General features: G+C 57.5%; 7 protein-coding genes across 7 annotated transcripts; 4 read left to right on the top strand and 3 right to left on the bottom strand.

Moving 5' to 3' along the window:
- Positions 1–29: 29 nt before the first annotated feature.
- POSPLADRAFT_1135929 (hypothetical protein) lies at positions 30–549 on the top strand (the record flags this gene model as incomplete). The annotated part of the gene is made up of 2 exons (XM_024484623.1): positions 30–358; positions 414–549. The coding sequence occupies 2 exons, from the start codon at positions 30–32 to the stop codon at positions 547–549; spliced, it is 465 nt and encodes a 154-aa protein (XP_024342016.1).
- Positions 550–1,395: 846 nt separating this feature from the next.
- POSPLADRAFT_1178892 (hypothetical protein) lies at positions 1,396–3,356 on the bottom strand. Its single transcript, XM_024488626.1, has 8 exons — positions 3,169–3,356; positions 2,981–3,096; positions 2,917–2,924; positions 2,502–2,860; positions 1,919–2,451; positions 1,762–1,865; positions 1,650–1,704; positions 1,396–1,596 (listed from the first exon to the last, which is right to left on the bottom strand). Exons 1-8 carry the CDS (start codon positions 3,287–3,289, stop codon positions 1,531–1,533), a joined length of 1,362 nt encoding a protein of 453 aa, XP_024342015.1. The 5' UTR covers positions 3,290–3,356; the 3' UTR covers positions 1,396–1,530.
- A 1,080-nt stretch (positions 3,357–4,436) lies between these two features.
- On the top strand, positions 4,437–8,408 carry POSPLADRAFT_1044628 (hypothetical protein; the record flags this gene model as incomplete). The annotated part of the gene is made up of 9 exons (XM_024478575.1): positions 4,437–4,449; positions 4,697–4,815; positions 4,840–4,920; positions 5,108–5,160; positions 5,217–5,250; positions 5,312–5,502; positions 5,561–5,991; positions 6,026–6,044; positions 7,130–8,408. 9 exons carry the CDS (start codon positions 4,437–4,439, stop codon positions 8,406–8,408), a joined length of 2,220 nt encoding a protein of 739 aa, XP_024342014.1.
- Positions 8,409–9,898: 1,490 nt separating this feature from the next.
- POSPLADRAFT_1038988 (hypothetical protein) lies at positions 9,899–12,300 on the top strand. The gene is made up of 7 exons (XM_024477474.1): positions 9,899–9,969; positions 10,025–10,290; positions 10,351–10,459; positions 10,544–10,883; positions 10,938–11,292; positions 11,348–11,572; positions 11,654–12,300. The coding sequence occupies exons 2-7, from the start codon at positions 10,160–10,162 to the stop codon at positions 11,961–11,963; spliced, it is 1,470 nt and encodes a 489-aa protein (XP_024342013.1). The 5' UTR covers positions 9,899–9,969; positions 10,025–10,159; the 3' UTR covers positions 11,964–12,300.
- Positions 12,301–12,380: 80 nt separating this feature from the next.
- POSPLADRAFT_1065140 (hypothetical protein) lies at positions 12,381–13,512 on the bottom strand. The gene is made up of 4 exons (XM_024481907.1): positions 13,122–13,512; positions 12,984–13,065; positions 12,729–12,920; positions 12,381–12,677 (listed from the first exon to the last, which is right to left on the bottom strand). Exons 1-4 carry the CDS (start codon positions 13,337–13,339, stop codon positions 12,498–12,500), a joined length of 672 nt encoding a protein of 223 aa, XP_024342012.1. The 5' UTR covers positions 13,340–13,512; the 3' UTR covers positions 12,381–12,497.
- Positions 13,513–13,783: 271 nt separating this feature from the next.
- POSPLADRAFT_1178885 (hypothetical protein) lies at positions 13,784–16,815 on the top strand (the record flags this gene model as incomplete). The annotated part of the gene is made up of 9 exons (XM_024488625.1): positions 13,784–14,071; positions 14,118–14,192; positions 14,259–14,405; positions 14,471–14,869; positions 14,930–15,349; positions 15,401–15,946; positions 16,009–16,100; positions 16,159–16,262; positions 16,336–16,815. 9 exons carry the CDS (start codon positions 13,784–13,786, stop codon positions 16,749–16,751), a joined length of 2,487 nt encoding a protein of 828 aa, XP_024342011.1. The 3' UTR covers positions 16,752–16,815.
- A 685-nt stretch (positions 16,816–17,500) lies between these two features.
- POSPLADRAFT_1065137 (hypothetical protein) lies at positions 17,501–20,283 on the bottom strand (the record flags this gene model as incomplete). The annotated part of the gene is made up of 8 exons (XM_024481906.1): positions 17,501–17,702; positions 17,774–17,876; positions 18,020–18,621; positions 18,883–18,930; positions 19,001–19,351; positions 19,424–19,662; positions 19,716–19,842; positions 20,275–20,283. 8 exons carry the CDS (start codon positions 20,281–20,283, stop codon positions 17,577–17,579), a joined length of 1,605 nt encoding a protein of 534 aa, XP_024342010.1. The 3' UTR covers positions 17,501–17,576.
- Between the last annotated feature and the right edge of the window lie 330 nt (positions 20,284–20,613).

The raw sequence follows: 20,613 nt of genomic DNA, 5'->3' as shown, positions 1-20,613 counted from the left end.
CGATCACGACTTTGATATTCGCCGACATCATGGCCGCACGCCGCCACCAGGTCCCTTCTCCGCTGTCCTGCTCCCCGAGGTCGGCCTTGAACTCTGCGTCTCATCAGGATGTCGATTCTATCCTCAAACAGTTAAGGTCGTGCACTCGACGTCTACAGATTGCTCTCTCGTCGCACCGACTAGAACTGCAGGTCCTAGAACGTTTGTACTATAAAGGCAAAAATCAGCACCGCACAGCGCTCTTCTGGAGGCGAGTAGTTGAGATACGGCGATATGGTGATCGTCTGCAAGAAATGGACGCGTTCAATCTTGTGGAAAACATAAGGCTCTTATTCTGGGGCGATACTACTCTTCATAGGTAGGTGCTCACGGAAACACCTGTTGTTTGGCTGTTCGATTGAGGCGGTTCTTAGTGCTAAAGTTCTGAAGGGACCTTGGACACACACACCAGACGTGAATTATGTACGCTTCGTCTTACAGCGATGCGCAGACTGCCGTCAGTTGATGGACAAGGTACTCCCAAAAACACTCCTTCCGGCCATTATCTGACCACGTCTAGACTCAAGAACGCCTGCGTGCAGCATACCAGTGAGTCCGAAAATGGGCGTTGTCGCAAACATGTTGCCGACTCACGTAGTTCGTTTACACTGCTCGTCCAAACAGCCGCGTTCTTGCAGCTCTCTCTCACTCTGGTCGCCATTGCTTCCCGCATATGCTCTTTGCTCGGCGACGCTCAAGTGGCGATAGAAATGTGTCAGACCGCGTGCTTCCGCACGCTACAGATATTAGATGTCAGTACAGTTGATATATGCGGGCCACCGCAGGGTTGGCTGACTCTGCATGTTAGCCCCAAGAAGCCCAAAAGATGATACACCTTGCGGGCAACCTTGGAAGCAGCTCTCGGAAACTCTCGGCAGTCGAAATCACTGTGCCACAGCCACAGATTATCATGCCTGACAAAAATATCGCTGAAGACCTCGGTGACGTTGTGCAGCGCGCGCCTTCGCCTCCATCGGAAGATACACCAGCCAATGTCTTGTTGAACACGGAGGCTTTGTCTTTACACCTCGAGGCCCCTTACACAGCGGAGGCCACTACAAATGACTCGATTGTACAAGGTGCGCGTGCTCGTATACTTGTCACAGTTGACACAAACTGATATTGATATGACCATGCAAGTCGTACGAGAGCCGATCCAGCGTGCTTCAGGTAAACCATCTATCTTACCCGATTCCAAGCCTGCCGAAGTCACCCGCAAGCGTGGTGTAGACTCGCAAGAAAAGACGCCTTCAAAGAAGAAAAAGAAAAAGAAGACAGACGAGATTGATGATATTTTTGGTTTCTGACAGCCTTCAATTCTGAGTATCCAAGATCGCACGCCAATGCCGGAACGCTAAACATGGTGATTTGCAAACCAATACATTTGACTCTAGGCTACATCAAGCATTGTGCATGCTCATACATGAGTGGCGGAATCATGTTAGCGCATCCAAGATTCCTAATTCCAGTGGCGATGTGGTAGATGCCAGTTTATTGCTGGCTAGGTGGGAATTTAGGACGGAAGAAGCCATGCGAACCGTACCAGTTGCCCTTAAGCTGCAAAGAAATGAGGATTTACTCAAATGCAACAATCGACAGCTAAAACTCACCATGTGGTTCCAATACGCCCACGGGAAGAGGTCCTTCTTGAGGTGGTAGAATGCTCTGTGGCACAGACATATCAGACGATGAAAGATGCTCATAATTACACCCGGTGCATACCTCCTAGGCGTCGCCTGGTCACCGAAGTACTGGGCCAACGATTCCTTGGGCTCGAGTCCGTATTTGAACTCTGCCAGCATCAGCTGACCGTACCCAGTCAGCAGCTACGTTTATATGTGGTCAGCTCCGCACCCTCGGGCAGGTTGTATTGACTTACCGGGCAGCTGGTGTAGCCGTCGTACTGAGCGTTTGCAGTTTTTCCAGTGCTCACAACAGAGTAGAGGTTCTCAGTAAGGACCGGGGCCTGAGCGGTAATAGCAGCAGCGGTCTTGCTTGTCGGCAAGCTCGAGCAGTCCCCGATCGCCCAGACGTTCTTGTATTCCGGGTTTGTGTGCTGCAGTGTCGCATTGTCCACAGCCACCCAGCCGGCCTCGTCGGCAAGAGGGGACTTCTTGATGACATCGAGCGGGCCCATCTGCGGCGTGACGTGCAGGAGGGTATAGTCGACGTCCACGGTCGAACCGCCAGGCTTCTTGAACGTTGCTTTATGGTTGCCTGAGTCAACGCTGACGAGGTTGTGCTGGAAGTAGCCTCCAACGCCGCGGGAAACGCGCAGCTTCTCGAGTTCGTCGGAGTACTTCTTCACACCGAACATAGTCGGCGTGCCAGTGTAAAAGTCGACCGAAATCTGGTCGCCGCGTCCAGTCTTTTGGTATCTGTCCCATGCCATCCACATGATCTTCTGTGGGGCTGCATGCATGGTAAATGACTGCATAGGACGGCATAGTGTGAAGATGTACCTCCGGCGCACTTGACAACTCCTGCAGGTTGCGTAAAGACAGCCTTACCCGACCTTAGGGCCTCCACATCGCTCCAGACTTTGTCGCATGTCTCGTAAGAGTAAATGGAAGACACGCCTGATGTAGAGTCAGCGAGCGCCTTTGATAAGCCGGAGATATTGTCCCAGTTGATCTGCAGCCCAGTAGCGACGATGAGCGACTCGTATGAAACAGTACGACCGGACTGCGTAGTAATTGAAGACTTGGAGGGAGAAAATTCCTTGACGGTCTCTGAGATATGGGCAAGGTGAGAAGGAATAAGGGATTTTAGGGGTCTGCGGGTTTCCGTCTTCTGCTTGAGGCCGGAACCGACGAGCGTCCTGCGCATTACGTCAAAACAGCATCCAGAGTGCACTATACTTATGTGGCCTCTCACCATCCAGGCTACGGAGACCAATAGGTAAGCCCGTGAGTACGGTGAATAGTTTGGAACAACTTACTTGGTAATAATGGTAATCGGCAGCGTCCACGATCGCAATGTCACCCTCATTGAGGGGTGTACCGGCTGCACGGAAGCGATTGTATATCTGGTTGGCGACGGTTAACCCTCCTGAACCTGTGGAGAGCGAGACGTTAGTGGCGGTGGTTCATCACAACTTCACAACTCGTGTGCGGGTGGAAGTCTCACCAGCGCCTACTACGACAATTTTGTATTTGTCCTTGCTGTCGGTGCTAGCCCATCGAGCTCGGGACGCTAAGGAGCGTGAGCTGTTGGCAGCTCGTCTCTGGATGGAGAGTAAAGCAGACATTTTATGAGACGGACGAGGTCGTTCAGGGGAGAGAAGTAAACACTGGCGGGAATGCTGCAGCCGGGAGATCGGGACTCAGATCTGATCAAGCAGAAATAATGTCGCAATTTATATGTCACGAGCCGGCCCGGATAGACGATGACGAGCATCCCCAAGCGGTGTCCAATTCGGAAGGCGAACAATCCAGAACAACTCTAGCCGTCACCGTCTTAAATTCCGAATGCTCAGTAAGTCGGCATGCGTATTCTCCGGAGAGGGGACACGAGTGAAAGGTGAAAGCTATATGGAACGACGGCTCGCTAATTCCGGGCGCGGCTGGCAGCACTCCAAATGCCCCGCAAGCCTCCAGGTCCAGCCCAGTCGTCTGCGCCCGATTCGGGATATGTGCTGATCTTCGCAGGGCGGTGCGTCGAGAGGCTACGCTGTATCATTTGCATACCCAGCAAATGAACTGAGTGGACTAGTATACACGGTTTCCTCTCCCACTCCGAGTACTCCTCTTTGCAGTAGTAAAACACGGTATGTATCATGTGAGTGGCGCAAGGTAAGTAGTCAGATCCATTCGACAGATATACTCGTCTGCACCCGGAAGATCGCACTCGGACTCGAGGTCAGAAATAGAGGTAGTCATTTGCACCAGCCAGCTACAAGTCACTGCGCTCAGTATTGTCGTGTTCAAGTTCCCAAGGAGTCGGCAAGTTATTGAACACCGTAGCAATCTAAGTTGCAGGCAGCCGCGCACAGGCAGGAAGCAAAGCCTGTGTTTGCTACCGTCCCCGTTCCGACCGCTGGCGGATTTCTTGCGAAGGTGGAGTGATGCCTTCATGCAGAAAATCGAGTGACCCGATGAACCGGAAGGAAGAGACTTCATGAAGATATGACTCGATGCAGGGAACACTGCGATAGCCGTTCATGAGGCCGCTCTGGACAAGGATAGCCCGGATTGGGAAGGTGGCTATGACTATGAATCTCGATCTAGGACATCGGACTTAAAAAATGTGGCTTGTATTGCTGTCAAATTCAGGGCTTCTGATCAGTCAAATAGACGAATAAGTATAAGACTCGGATGTGATTTTTCGACCGCACAAACGGCATCCTCGTGGTCCAGACCTTAGCAATCCTGTGATACAACATACTCGCGGACGCCATGCCCGCGCTTGGTGAGTCGGCGAAGGCGTCGCGTCCGCGGCTCGTCGCACGAATACGCGAAGATATCGGAGAACTATCTCCCTCCAAAGCCTACATGAGCACAGCCAGGTGTGATCGACCATGAGTGCACGCTGCGACTAAGTGGAGTTTTTGCGGTAGCTGAAGGGCACAAAAGGTTAACTCCCACAGCACGCATGTGATAAGACACCTCGTTGCATGCACTGCATACATCATGGTGGCTGAAAACGTGTGTCCTAGGTTCTGCAAGCAGTCCGAAGACCACAGCCATCATGTTGAGCATCTCGAAGCGCACACTACTGGGGGTGTGCTGGGCCGTCCCGTCAACCGGGCGCAGTTGTAAGACATCATCTGCCCCCGTGAGTTTCATATTGTCTCGATAGTCCGTTCTCGGGATGGAGGGTTTAGGAAGCTCGGCAAATCAGTCTGAACAGCGTCGGCCTCTGCGAAACAGCGCTGGTGTGGTCAGTGCCACGATTGTGCAGGGAAGACGACCCTAGCCCTAGCCGATACTTGCGAGCGCCGTCAAACATTTGCGCGTACCGCCCGCTCCATGGCGCACGAGTCGCGATGATAACTCCTCCGGACTGTGGATAAAAGGGTGGGCCTGATTCTATCACAGCAAACTCCCCTGCACTCCTCCATAGCTAGCATCTCTATCTCTTCCGCAACAAGATGTCTGTTCGCCGAACCAAGTTCATTGTGTGAGTAGTCGATGCCGATCCCACCACAAGTCTTAGTTCATTTATGATGCTTATAGAGTGGTTGGCCCATCTGGAACGGGCAAAACACGAGTGAGTATATGATGATAGATGAGCGAACATCAGATCATCATGCTGAAATGTATCGTTGCAGTTCATCAACCTCGCCTCAGAACAGTCACTTCCTGAAGGAAATGACTCCATCGAACCTTGCACGAGGACCATACAAACCGCGGAATTTATATTGGATCAGCAACCCGTGATTCTGATCGACGCTCCTGCATTCGATGCGCCGGGCGTGCGTGATAGGTCTAAAAGAACAATCGCTACATTCCTGCGAATGCTGTGAGTCGTTAATCGTGCTGTACGCATCAAGATAGCTGACCATCATCGGGTACCGTAGACACAAACAGGAAACAGACCTGGTTGGCATTATATACATGCATAGAATCGTGGACAACCGCGTGGGGACCGCGAGCGTCGACGGCTTCCGGGCCTTCAAAGAACTATGCGGAGACGCCGCTATGCCAAACGCAGCGATTGTCACTACCATGTGGGATCGAGTCCAGGCGGGAGTAGGAGAGGCGAGAGAACGCGAGCTTCGCACTGCGGACCATGGCTTTAGGTCTGCCATTGATAGCCAAGCCAAGCTCCTCCGACACGACAATACGGCGGAGTCTGCGAGGAAAATATTGCGGGAACTGCTCAAAAACTCCCCGATGCCCCTTCGATGTCAAGTGGACTTCGACGCCGGCAGCGTTAAGTTGCCCCCTGCACATGCACCGAAGGACTTTGGGGACGGACACGCATCAGGATGCCTCAGGAAGGTCCTTTGTATGTCTTCCCACGGCTTCGATAATAGCCACAGGGCACAACGCCGGTGATAGGTGAGCAGGGCCAACGTTTTTTATCAGATGGCGTTGATACTCAAATCTACTCCAGTGGGTAAGCCAACGTCTCTGGAAGCTGGGAATGCGGACACCTCTCGGGTCTGCATATTGAATAGTACTGTAGACATACCTTAGAATGGTCTAATTTCCATTGATATCTTCTTGGTTGCACAACTTCATGTGATGGGCGGCCGAACATCGAGAGTTGTATGATCCAGTTAATGGACGGCAAGCCGATGCAGATGGCTGTGCGCACAGTGATCGCGTATCTTGTCCAACGCACTCACGACGGGTGGCATTGTTTCTCCATAGCGAAGCCTAGTTTACACCAGTGATTGATACAAGCAGCAGTGTTGTGGAACCCAATTACAAGCCTCAAGGAGGGCCACTGATGGCAAATAACTTGGACGGCGACAGCGTGTGAGCGCCACAATCACGCACCGCCTCGACAGTCAACGGAGGCGATGCCTGTCGAGCACCATCCACGACAGACACAATATTCCTTGAAGTGTTCCACCAGGATGTGAGCCTTGTGTGTGTGGAAAGAACAGGGGGCGCGGGTTCTGGCGGCTATAACTGATTCGATTGAGGAAGTTCGCGGCAAGCGGACTCTTGTGGGCGCGTTGTGTGTGCCCTCGTCCACGCTCCGCGTTGTGGTGAATGTCGCCGATGATGCCTGTCGTAAGCAAGTCCTCCGTCGTGCCGAAACTCGACGTCGTCGATTTGATGGCCCGCATCTTTTATTCGTATGCGCTGACGGAATAGCCGCGGGTGGTGAGAAAAGTCAAGGGCCGACGCGACGACGGTTGCCTGCGTCCCCTCGCCTTGTCTTTCCGCCTTCACCTCTCGCCCTAGTCGGCTGAGTCTTTCGCGGGTTTCGTCGCTTTCAGAACACCAGCTGGACGGTGTTCTTCTTTGCCAGCTGAGCTGTGCAGTCCCCACCGACATTGAGCCTCATCGTCGTGCACAACCCGGACACAGTACACCTATCCTGAAGTATATACCATGGCACTCCCAAGTCGTCCAAACGTCCGCATGGGGTTGCCCGCTAGCCCTGCGCCTCGCTCGCGATCGGTCGGTAGGCGGTCGAGTCCGCGGGACGATCTGCCGCGGCCGGAGAGCATCGCCAGTGAGTTCATCCCATGGCGCCCCGCGCCCACCCCTCCGCCGGCCCCGACCCGCCAACCTTCGATGACGGAGATGCGCAGAGCACCTTCCCGATCGCGTTCAATCGATACTTCCAAGCGGCAGGCCCGGCCATCCTCCCCGCCGCCTCCTCTGCCCATTGCGCCAGTCCCTCGAAGGCCCACGCAGAGGATGGCATGGAATCCGACTGCAGGCAGCACTTCTGAACCTGCGCAGTCGTACTTGCCACCGCGCAAGCGGTCGGATGGCTCGGTATCGTCATGGGGATCTGCCGCCTCGTCCGGGAGCTCCATGTCCCAAGATTCACTGCTATCTGGTAGATCTTACGCGTCCTCCCGCACGAGCGTGGATGAGAACACAATGGATAGCGCTAAGTCGATGGGCCCTGTTGAGGAAGGAGGCAATGCTGGAAGTCAGCCCAGTCCCGAAGGTTTCCGCTCAGCACTTTGGAGCCGCGTTACCAATGCTGCCGGCAATCTCAAAGTGAACGTTAGCAAGGCATTGGGAGCGACCCTGTCTCCCGACGCAGGTGAAGGCACGTTCTTTCAGAACAATTTGTTCATCTACGGCGAATCTCATACGCTTATTCCAGAGACGCCGCAGGGCGAGGAATCGCGCTTGATGCGTGCAATGAAGGCGTACCATGTTGACAAGGCGCGAGACGCGAACGACCTGCCCGACTGGCTATTTGAAGGGCGCGATCGCGAAGTCATTTCCAGACTGCGCGGTAACGCCCCCGGGAATGCAGAACCGGCGCAACCCCCCATTCCCCGCCAGGCGACAACGTCTCCCGCGCCTGCTCGGCGCGGCCGTCAGGAGAGGATTCCCTCGGGTGAGACCGCCCCGTCGGCGTGGCAGGCCGCGCATTCGCGGGCCTCCTCAACCTCTTCTGTACGGTCGGTGCATGCGAGCACCCCGTCGCGCGATGCCATGAACCGTCTGAAGGAGCTCCGCCTCGCTAAGCGCAATGCGCGGGTCCGCTTCGCCGGGGATGATGACGATGACGAGCTTCATGCGTCGTCTATTCGCCGCCCCCCGACACCCGGCGCGAGGGATCCGTCCCCCGAGCCTTCCGGCTCTTCCCGCGACGACGCGCAGCCCGCGACAGCCATCCCGAGTACTGCGCCGCGACGACGGCCCACGGTCACTCTCACTCGCGAGCGGTCCCTGGCTCGGGTGGGCCTGCCGTCCAGCGTGCGGCCCCAGAGGGCCTGATGAGCGTGCTCGTCGCATGTCGCATGTCGCTTCTTGCTGTTATCGTACTCTTGTCCTGGCACTTCCGTGTGAGTAATTTACTGTAGCCATCCGCTCCTTGTTTCTTGCAGACCGTTGTGTTGTCCTCATTTGTGTTGTCCGCATCTCACGACTAGCGTCACGATATGGATAGAATCTGCGCATTTTCTTGTACTGCTTCTGGTTACGGTATGCTTGGGCCATACCGGACGCTCCTCCGTCTGGCATCTATCGTTCTTCACCACGGTCTCCGATGCATGCGATGTCGTCTCTATTATTATTCCTACGATGTCTGGGTCTGTTCTTAGGGCATAACGCCTCCGCTGCAGGCATTGTACACGTCCGTATTGGTGCATGGGCTATATAGCCTGTATATCGTCTGTCGCCTCTTTTACACGCGTAGATGATTGGTCCGGTGCGTGTCCTTGTCCACACTCCCGGGAAGCTAAACCGTCGACATGGTAGCGGACTGACCGAAGTGCCCGAACGCAAGCGAGGCTTCGTGATTCTGAAAGCCAGATCGCCAAGAGCAACCTCCATCCGGTACCGCTGCGGAATCGTCACCATTCAAGTAAATGCATCCCGTACGATGCACTCTCGGTTCCCATCTGACGTCCGTGATATCTCGCGCTGCCCCCACCATCACATCTGTACGTGCGAACCGCCTTCTGTCGAGCTGCCCCGCACGGTGTTTGACCGCATCGCAAGGCGGCGCAAGTGCGACCAAAAAAGTCGATTGCCTCTACTCGCCAAGTGCTCCCATGGCTATTTTTAGAATCCAGACTCGACAGCAACGACAGGAGGCTGGAGGCCTGATGCCACCACCAGCAGCTGTCGCTCAGCGGGATCACGGCGTCGTGAGGATGTCTATGCGGTTGACGGGAACCGTCGTGAGCTAGGGCGCGCCCAATCAGCATCCGTCGAACAAACCACTGCATGGATGTGGATAACTGTGTGATGCGCCCGTGTGCGGAGCTGAAATGCCCGCAGTCGCCCTCTACGCTTCTCAGGCGTTCTGGTTGGAATCATTGTGTCGTGCCCGTCTCGAGGCGGCTTGCAGGTCTGGTGATTGCAGATATCCGGATGCGTGTGCGCCTGTAGGGCGGCTGGTATCTTCTGATCACAGCTGATAGCAGCCATCTTACAGGCGGTTGGCAGGGCCAGTCATATTGTACATGTCGTCCCTTGTCGCCCATGGAGACGACTAATTGACGAGAACAAGTTACGGTATGCGCGCGGGGATTGGCTGGGTGGGAGGGCGTCCACAGATTGGCTACAGGGCTAGATCACCGAGCCACGCTGCTGTCGCGGTGGGGCTCCCACTTGTCACGAAAGTTTACCCACAGGGTCCGTCAAGCGACCAGCTGCTCTCGATCGTCGCCATGGAGGTACGAAGTTCCTCGGTCGCATCGTCCCTACGCGTCTCCCGCCCCTCTAAATATAAGACCCGCCTATCCGTGCACCATCCCCCAACCCTTCGTCCCTCCCTTCGTTCTGTTTTCTCATCTTAGTCGGATTGATTTCGACTTTTCATTCGTTCGAGGTGAGTGGCTCCGTGCCGTGTCTCTGCATGTTCCTGACCCATGCATCGTCCGCAGATCACCCTCTTTGATAGAGAACTCAACTGTTCTTTCCTCTGGGAGGTTTCATAGTGTCCCCTCGCACTTCGACGACGCACACCTCGACGGTATCCGGTCCTTAGCTTCATTCTCTGTTCGTTGCATTCAGTCACGATGGTCGCATTCGCTTCTTTTGTCGGCACCGCCGCCTTCTTCGTTGGTTACGCATCTGCTCTGCCCCGTCCGGGATGGGCCGCCTCGAGCGACTACGCCTCCTGGGAGGCATCCAGCGCCGCAGTCATGCCGTAAGCCATAGCAAGCATTTGGCGGCCATCTTCCATATGTTGACGTAATTTTGTCATTAGATCCGCTGCCTCTGCTGCATCATGGGACACGATGGCTGCCTCCGCTACGATGGCTTCGAGCGATATGGGTTCGGGCAGCATGGGCTCAAGTAAGATGGGTTCAAGCAAAATGGGCTCAAGCAGCAACATGGGCTCGAGCGGCATGGGCTCCAGCAGCAACATGGGCTCGAGCGGCATGGGCTCCAGCAGCAACATGGGCTCCAAGGGCAAGGACTCGATGTCCTCTGCTGACTCTATGGCCACTGCTGCATCGTCCTGGGGCTCCTCCGGTTACAACTCTGGCTCTTCCTGGGGCTCTGCTAACTCCATTGCGTCCTCCGATGTCATGGCCACCGCAACTGCAGCAGCGATGGGTAACTCCTGGTGGTCGTCGTCGGCAGCACCACCGATGTACACTGAGACCGCGATGGCTACCGAGACAATGATGGCCTCGAGCACTTGGGAGGCGACGTCCACTGCTGCCGCTACTTCCGTGTCTTACGGCTCTGGTAGCTCCAACTGGGGCGGCTCTGGCTATGAGAGCTGTGTGCAGCGTAAGTGCTCATCAGCCGTATGAGAGACGCAAGCGTGCTGATAGTCTCCCTCAGAATGTATGATGGAATACGCGCCTCCCGCGACTATCACGGCGTCCCCCTCGAGCAGCTACTCAGGCTCCAGCTCCGGCTCCTCCGGCAGCGGGACCACACACACCGTCATTGTTGCACCTACGCAGGGAGTGCTCCGCTTCGTACCCTTCAGCGTGAACGCTAGCGCTGGCGACACCATCCTCTACGAGTGGCACGCGAACAACCACACCGTCACCAAGGGCTCTGAGCTCGAGATTTGTAACGAGACGTCCACGGCGCCCTTCGCGACTGGCGAGCACGATCTTGGCTTCACTTTCACCGAAACCGTCAACGACACGAACCCGGTGTTCTTCTTCTGCTCTACGCCAGGACACTGGTATGTCGTATCCTTTCCTTCGACCATGAGGCATGTGCTCACAAACTGTGTACAGTGAGAAGGGCATGTTCGGTATCATCAACCCGCCCAGCGTGGAGAACAACGCTCCCACCTCGGTTGCCAGCATGATGCCCGCGATGATGGCAAACAGCTCGACGCTGTCCGCCATGTACGCCGCCAGCAACGTGTCCAACAACTCCGCCGCGGCGAGCTGGGGCAACACCATGGACATGGGCTCCATGCCTGCGTGGTCGCAATCGCTGTTCGCCGAGAACGTCCTGTGAGTACCCCTGTCTCCCCGCGCCCTCGCTTGGCGCGCCTAGCTGACGCGCGCCCCTCTCCCCTCTCCCTCCCTTTTCAGGTACACGCGTGCCTTCTTGGCGGCGAACCCGGCCGTCCTCAAGCCCGATGGCAGCATCGACATGAGCGCGACCAACGGCACGTGGAACCTCCCCGCCGACATCAGCCAGACGCTCAGCAGCAGCGGCACGTCCGCGAGCGCGAACGCGAGCACGGCGGGTGTTGCGAACGCCGGCGCGGCCACTAGCGCCAGCTCGTCGTCGGCGCCTTCCGGCACGGCGGCGGGCAAGACGGGCGCGGCATCCGCGACCACCGTTTCTGGCGCGCTTCTGAGCGTTGCCGCGATCGCTGCGACGTTCCTCGCGCTCTAAGCGATGCCAGCACACTAGTACTGATCCCTGCTCCTCGACATGGGTGGCAGGCGGGCGCCGCGCGCACCCGCCGCGGCACGAACCTAGCCAATAATGATGCGCCGGACATTGTTCATTTGCTCTAGCTCTGATACCGTCTCTTGTTCACTTACCGCTGTGCACGGACACTACTCGTCGGACTCTGTTTCGCTGCGATCGGACACTGTGTTTTTCGTCTGTTTTTACATTGTTTTTACATTACTAGTCTCGCATGCGAGGAATAGGCTACTGCACCTTCCCACATTGCTTGTAGGCAGCGCTGGTCAACTAGTATTCGTTTGGCAGACGCCTCCCGGAACATTTCAGTTGTGGGCGTGAGTGTGCTTGTGTGGTTGATGTCGACAGGGTGAGTTGTGATCGGCCTATTGTTAGCTGGTGTAAGTTGACCTGAGCCAGTCACTGTGTCGTTCCTTTATGTGTGCTATAATACATCCTATCACTAATCATTCTTTCGTCTTACACCTAACGCAGAAACGCAGACACCGGTACTCCCATCTAGAGACGGATAATATAGGTGAAGCCGTCCCATCCCTTCTCGCCGACCGTGCTGATTGTGGTCGCGTCGACGTCCTTGTCTGTCTTGAGGTGTTCGAGCAGCTTGCGAGTGCCAATAGAGCTGGCATCGTTCTGCGTCGGGTCAGCAACGCGCCCGTGTCTGACGACGTTGTCCACAATCTGTGGGGATCGTCATCAGACTTGCCTCCCGGAGCAACGTGGGATACCTACGATGACCCCGTTCTTCCTCACGAGGCGCTTGGCCTCAAGGAAGTAAGTAAGGTTTCCAGGCTTGTCGGCGTCAATGAAGGCAAAGTCAAAGGGCGGCTCGGGTTGCAGCTTCGTGATCGACTCGGCAGCGGGACCGACGATGATCTTCACTCTGGACGCCAGGCCGGCGTGGGCGATGTCTCCCTGCGCAACCTGACGAAATAGGAGGCATCGATGAGCGGCGCAGGACGGGATGAGCATAATATGAAGCACTACCTCAGCGTGCTTGGGCTGAAGCTCCAGAGTAACCAGTTCCCCGTCTTCGGGCAGGGCGCGAGCCAACCAGATGGTGGAGAAGCTGTCCGAGAACGTGAGACGCTGCAAGAAGGGAGGCAAGCGCCATGCCAAACTTACCCTCCGAGAGTGCCGACTTCGAGGATACGCTTCGCGCCGATCGAACGGGCCAGTAGGTTCAGGAGTTTGCCCTGGGCGGTACTGACCGCGATCTCGGGGAGACCTTGCTCGTCGCTGGACTTGCGCGCGTACTCGAGGGCCTCGTCGGCGGGGATGAGGAACGAGTTGTGGTAGACGTCCGAGCGCGTCCAGTCGTCGATGTTAGAAGCCTCAGCCATGTTGAACCTGACGTTCAGCAACTAGAATGTGGGTGATCGGTGGAGTTCCGTGCTCCCATTGCATGCCCCTTTATAGGGGAGCAGCTGGCCGAAGGAGCCGATGTCGGGAGGGGTACGACGACGTTCGGCATGGTGCAAAGGGGAATCGTGCGGACGCGCTAGAGGCCTATCTGACTCGACAGCCACAAAGCCACCCACGGTGCTGTCAGCGGGCGTATGGCACACAACTGCAAATCCGTGCTGCGATCTGCTTCTCCGTATGCGATTGGGCGTCTGCTCTATCTGATAACAGTCATGCCCGTGCCTGGAGTCACGTGCCGAGTTGTTTGCGCGCGTCGCGTCTTGTTTACCGCGCGTCGTGGGAGTTTCGCGCGACGTGACCTCAAACACGAACTATCACCTCGCGCCTGTCGTCACGCACGGCGACCACGCGTTGTGCCCGCCATGTCCCGCCTCACGGCCGCCCAAGTTATCGCCATTGGCGACTACCTCGAACCCGACTTCGATCCGGCTTCCCTCACCGTCCCGCAGTTACTGGGTATCTTCGGATACCACAATATCAATTACCCGTCGCAGTACACCAAGCCGAAGCTTGTACAACTCTTCAGCGACGAAATCAAGCCCAAAGTGGTGAAATTGAAAAGAGAAAGATCCAAGAAAGAGAACAGTCAAGCCAGCGATGATGGCATCAAGGATGGTGTCACTGGCAGGCCATTGAATGAGGGGAAGAGGGTCAGTGCATGAGCCATTATGTAGTCACCACCCCGTAACCCCTAAGCAGATTGTCCGACGTTCGTCAAGGCGGTCTTCCCAGGCCCCATCTTCCGATCCTCCTGAACCGGAACAAGCTCCTGTTAGTTTCCCTGTTATCATACCATGTCTATGCGATAGCGTCTCTGAGTTAGTATCTACTGCGTAGCCCAAGCGGCGCAGGTCATCAGCCCAGCCAACGCTAGGCGGACCTTCGAGGCGCAAGACCACGAAACCTACGCAGCCCGTCGTCGTGGAGGAGAGCGAACCGGAAGACGAAATCGTGGTCCGCAAGGTCGGACGGAGCAAGAAGGGCGTGCGTAGCGTGCCTTGCATCGCATTCCTCACGTACCAACTGACTTCGTTTCCTCGTCGCCGCAGTCGACGGACGCAGGCAGCCAGGCCCGCAGAGTGTCTCAAGCGTTCCCCGACGATTCAGGATGGGAGGATAACAATATATTCCAATCTGGCGCCGAATCGTCTCCAGCCCGTCCTTCGCCTGTCCGTCCGCGTACTCGGCGCTCCAGCGCGATCCCCAGGCCTGCTGTGAAGTCGCGGAAGTCTATGTCCGCGCCTCCGCAGTATGCTTCTGAGAAGGGTAAGGAGCCGGCACAACCAGAGCCAGCGGCATCAGAAGAGCCAGAGCCTGCGGTAAAGCCACCGTCCAGTAACTTTGAACCTCGCTTGCCTCCTAGCGTTGCAAGGCAGTCTCGGGCTACCACATCGAGGACGAGAGCAAAGAAGGGCACGCCCGCACCGGAGGCTGCTGCGCCGAGCAGAGTAGTGGAGGTACCAGATGATCCCGAGGAGGCAAAGCAGTCAGATGCGGAAGAGATGCAGCAAATAGAAGCTCTTCGCAATGCTATAGCAGCTGACGCTGTGGACGTTCCTACGAAAACCGAGCCTCATGATCCCCCTATCACGGAAGAGGAAGAGGATGAGGACATCGACGACGAGGCTATAGACGAGCAAGTGGCTGCAGTATCACAGCGAATTTCTGAAGGCGGGCGACCCGTGCAGCGAGATGTGACGCCAGCCTCCGGTCCTTCTTTCCTCGTCCGTTGTATCTTGCTGCTGCTTGCTCTGAGCGGTTCTGGTGTCTTGCTTCAATACAAGCACGAATCTGCCCGAATTGGCTTCTGTGACACTGGGAAGGCGACGAACGCCGTCCTCGAGGATAACAGGGCGCGGTGGTCGGCGATTGATAGCTGTAACAGGGAGAATAGGACATCGCTTTATCTAGCGGACTCGACCGCGTCTGTCCCTTCACCCATTACGACACCCAGTACAGGAGCTCCAGATAACGGACAGTATGTTGAAATGCCGTCTGAAGATGGGGCCGAGCAGTGTCCTCCTCTTGCGCTAATTCCCCTTCCTCACCCGGAGACATGCACACCCTGCCCTCGACATGCCACTTGTACGCCATCCACTATGACGTGCGACAACGGCTACATTCTCCGCTCACATCCCCTCCTCTCCTTACTACCTGTACCTGGAACCTCATCATCATCTTCCCTCTCTTCAGCTGCGCTGAACACCTTCACGCGTCCCGGGAGCTTGCTCTCGCCGAGCGCTGACATCCCAGAACTCGTGTACTCGGCTATCTCGTTACTGCTTGACGGTATTCCTGGGATTGGACCAGTGGCGCTCGCGCCGCGCTGTGCGGAAGACCCGCGCCGAAGGCGACACATCGGCGCTTTGGGCAAAGCTATTGAAGCCATGCTAGCTGCGGAAAGGGGCCGGCGAATTTGCGCTGGCATGGGTGCAGACGGTCCCGAGGGCGATGATGCGACCGAGGCGCAACGGTGGGGCCTCGAGCTAGGAAAACTCAAAGACGATCTGAAGAAGAAGACTGCGGTGCGTGGTCCGAATCCAATTAGCGTTTTGCTCTGCTGACTCGAGTGCTTGATTCATGACAGCCAAACCTTCTTCCAACGCTGGATGACACGTTCAATGAGGCAATACAGCAGCTCGTTCAGTGGGGCGGCGTCTTCATCGGCGAAGATTCAGAGTACGTTACCGTTTCGCTGGACCATATGGTGCATTTCTGACAATTAGCGTGTCCTTAGCGGCAACCGCTACCTTGCACATCGGACGCCCTCTATGGGCTGGGAGTGTACTGTCAAAGTCAAGGCACGCGACGCGTGGATGGAATGGCGGCGCGCACTCATTGGTACGTCTCGCGCCCGCCCTGTTTCACGCTAGCATTGTCACCCGTGCCTAACGCGCCTCTGCTTTTTGTGTAGGCAGCGCGCTCCTGGTTCTCAGCATGCTCTTCTTTAGGCGCCGGCAGGCCCACAATGTGGTGGAGAACGAACGCGTAGCAGCGCTCGTCCAGATCGCGCTCGACCTGCTCCGGAACCAGGAACTCGCGCACCACACGGACCCGGTGACAGCGCCGCAACCGTACCTGTCATCCCTGCAGCTGCGCGATCTCATACTGCAGGACGAGCACTCTGTCGGCATCCGGCGCCGACTGTGGGAGCGTGTGGAGCGTGTAGTGGAAGGAAACGCTAACGTCAGGACAAACTTGGAAGAAGTTGAAGGTGGCGATGAGCTGAGGGTATGGCGCTGGGTCGGTAGCGCCGGCGCGATCAGTCCTGGATCAGGTGGCCGGAAGAATATGTCCGAGAAGGACCAGAACACGAGAATTGTTGCCTGATGGCGGCACAGGTATGACGATGTTTTGTATTATGAATTTATTGACGCCTCTGCTGTTTTCCTTCCTTCCCTCGTGATGTTCCGCGTGAAATGTACCGCTGTCGTGTAGTCGCCGTATGTATGAAACCCTTTCGATGCTGTCATGATTTTATGCCTTTCTGCTTCTCCGATCAGTCGCTGTACACGTACGTACGAGTAGACCAGAAGTTGATGACAATTCAGTTGTTCTGGCCACACATCGACTCAATTGTTTCTGCAAACATGACAGGCACCCTCGGAAAAGGGCACTGACAAAGTAGCACTCTGGACAGGCCGATCCTGTCAGACAGCATTGCGAAAGATCTACAAAAGTGGGGTGCCATGTCGAGGGTTCGAAGCCTACAACAAGGATGCACAACGGCCAGTGCTAACCCAAGAAGTCCAAGAGGAAACTGCGGATCGGGCTGGGACACCCGCGACGATGCTCCGAATTCTTCGAAGACAGGGCAGGCATATGATCATCGGCCCTGCCACGCACCCGAAGCGACCTACTTTCGTGCAGCGGTCCAGATCGGTGTGGGCCATCAGATCCATCGCTGTGTACCACGCAGACAATTGGCAGTGTCCCTTATGGCTTGGGCCCTTGCGCCCCGGGGAGGGGTCTCGAACGCACACCGGCCGTCACCCTCCAAACACCGCAAAACGCACCCCCAATAGAAGACCACAAACGCATACGACGCATCATTCAATTTGCGCGGGCGTTCGTTTTCGTTTCCGTGTGCGTGTTCTGGGCCCCCAGCTGCCCACTGCCCACTACCCAGAAGAAGAATAAGTGCACGAACGGACTCTACATCTCACTCCACTCGGACGCCATCGTCCACGCGAGCTCCGCGTCGTCCGGCGGGAGCCCGGTCTCGATTTTCTCGATGAGGGCGCGCTTCATGAACTGCTCTTCCGCGAGCACGCGCGTGGTCTGGACACAATTCGGGGGTGTATGAGCGTTGTGCACCTAGCCAGACGTATACAGCCCCCGAGGGAACGCACTCTAATGAACCGCTCCAGATCTATCCGCCCGGTGTTGAGCGCACGGTGCAGATGATAAATGGTGTCTTCGATGGCGTTGTCCTCCGCCACCAAATTGACGAGCCTGGCAGAAAGAAAAACCGACCAAGGTTAGAGTTCGGGTGTAATACAGCCTGTAGCCACATGCGGCGGAGTGCGCCGCTAGAGTACAAGGGCAACTGGGGCCGACGCGAAAACAGGCTCGGATGAGAGAAAGCTTGCACGCACTGATTATGCACGATCGTGGTCGAGCACACGAGCTCGTCCACCTCCGGGTCGCCCTTGCGCCGGAGCTCCGCGACGTTGCGCTCGCCCGCGTCAACGACCACGCGCATGCGCTCCGCGACCGCGCCGCACACGCTGCGCACGGCCTCGAGGCGCGCCATCTCGTCGCGGATCGCCGGCTCGCCCGCGAGCAGGTCCGCCTGGTGCGCGCGCAGGCGCTCCGCGTCGAGCGCCATCGCGTGCTGCAGCGACGCCAGCTCGGACTGCAGCTTCGCGTGCACCTGCGCGTGCAGCCGGAGCAGCTCCGGATTCGGCGGACGCGGAGGCGCAGCCGAGGGCGGCGTGCCCGGCCGCGCCTGCGCTGGCTCGTCGCCGTCGAGGAGGTCCGGTGGGATAACGGAGGGCACAGGCGCGCGTGGTGGCGGAGGGGAGACCGAAAATGCTGGCGTGAGTGCAGCGGGCGGGGGTGGCGCCGGGGGTGCTGGGCGGGGCTGATGTGGCGGGAAGCCTGTGGACAGCTGGGGCGAGACAAAGGGAGGTGGCAAAGGGGGCGGGGACGTGCCGAGGCGTGGATCGCCTGCCGGCGAAACAGGAAGTGAGTACGCCTGGTGTGACGGACCGACAACGTGAGGGTGGCGCGGAACAGGAGGTGGGGAAAACGCCGGTTGAGCCACCGCATATGGGGATTGTGGTGGTGCGGAGGCGGGGAACGGCTGACTCGACGGGCGGACCGTGGCCATCGGAGCGCTGAGTGACCGGGCAGAGGGAGTGCTGGTATCATGAATACCGCCAAGTGGGCTGTGTGGGTGTGGAGTGTACGTCGGGGGCACCGGTAAGTGAGCGGTGGGAGAAACGCCTGGTGCGACCGGCGGATGCGGAGGTAAAGGAGGCGGGGGTCTCATGCCAAGAGATGCCTGCGAATGCGATCGGACAGAAGCACATAGTTAATGAATCGGTGCATATAGGGGACAAAGCGATGCGCACATTCGCAAGCACATTGGGAGAATCGCTCCGGTCGTTGTTCGGAGGAGGAGAAGAGGGAGGAATGGTAGAACTGCTGGAAAATTGCACGGGAATGACAGCGGAATGAGCTGGTCTGGCGGGAAGGGGTGGACGTCCATCAGTTTGGGTGACAGCACTAGGGGGAGAGGCCGTGTGCGAACGGGCTTGTGCGCCCGGGAGGGGCGGCGGCGGTCGCGCAGAATATTCCGGACTTGTCGTCTGCGACCTCTGCATGGCTGAGGAGGACGGCACCCCAGCCGGTTTGGCATTGACGGGCGGGACACGTGAGAAACTGTCCTGCATTGCTTGTATTAACGCAGCTAGGTTGCATCCCTAGACGGTATTCGGCGGATCAGGCTGGCACGAGCAATGGACAAGCTGCGTTATGAGCACGCGGGCACGGACCTCGCTTTTCCTCTGCCAGTTGCGCAGATACTCTACTTGGCATCTTCCGCTGACATCCATGTCGGGACCGGGGCGGACAATCATGTCGGTGGTGGGGACGACATATGCAATAGGGGGCTGTCGGGGGTACTCCCTTGTGAGCCATATGGCGATGGGAATGTTGTACGACGCGCCGCGGTACGCGATAGGGAGAAGGCCATGGAGGCAGAGCAGGAGCTGGGTGCGCCCGTCGTCATATGCTGGAGATGAGATCGTGAGCATGCCGCGACGGGTGGACACGAAGGGACTGAACTGTAGACATCCGTCTTTGGGCGGACTGTGGGGTAGCGGGCGAGGACGGCGTCGGTGTGGGCGAAGACAATGTCGTGTGCGGGGTAGGACTGTATGTTGTGGCGGAGCCATCTGTGGGTGAGCGAGTCCTGTGAGCCCATGGGATGTCGTCGCGGCCTGTGGCAGCGCCGGGACGCTTGCTTGCGACGTCAGAGATTGAGGCGGAGTCTGAGAGGCGCCGACGCTGGCAGGCTGTACGGGCCGGTGGCGAGGTGGCGCGGGGCGGCGGCGGGACGAGCTCCGCCCGAAGCGCCGAGGACGGCTGCACCGGTCGCTATGTCTGTGTGTGTGCGGGGGTAGCGCCGGTATCCGCGGCGCGCGGCGGGCGTCAAGGACGACCGCGCGCCTGGCAGAGTCGCCGCGGACCTCGCTGGCAGATGGCGATGGTGATCCCGCACAGCTGTCCGCCCCATGCGCGCACTCTCATCAAACCTTGTCACGCCCGCGACCATGTGGACAGTCTCTTGGGCCCAAGATGCTGCTTTCGTGCTAGAGCCCGCATACGGAGCGGAGGTCTTCGCCGTGGGCATATTTGCTTCCGCTGTGCGCAAGCGGCGGTGTGCAGCTCGTCCCGTCTCACTGGCAATATTCTCGTTTCTCGTCTGCAAGGCGCGCACTGGGCGTCCCCGGGGTTCTATCGATAGCGCCGACTCCCGTTGCCGTCTTTTCCCTGGGGCCACCGCGGCCGCTGTCCCGTTCGGGAAGGCACAAAGGGCTGCGGTATCGGTGCGGACTCGCTTCATCGCCGGGCCACATGAGAAGTGGAACGCTTCAGCCTGACAATGGGCACACCTCCGCGCAGACACCTGATCCAACGCGCCCGAGCTGTGAGGGGACGCCGGGTGCGAAAGAGGGTGTCG

Source organism: Postia placenta (assembly GCF_002117355.1).
Source record: "Postia placenta MAD-698-R-SB12 unplaced genomic scaffold POSPLAscaffold_3, whole genome shotgun sequence".
NCBI classification, from domain to species: domain Eukaryota; kingdom Fungi; phylum Basidiomycota; class Agaricomycetes; order Polyporales; family Adustoporiaceae; genus Rhodonia; species Rhodonia placenta.
Note: the sequence above shows the minus strand (reverse complement) of the source record. Positions and strands in the feature narration are given on the sequence as shown.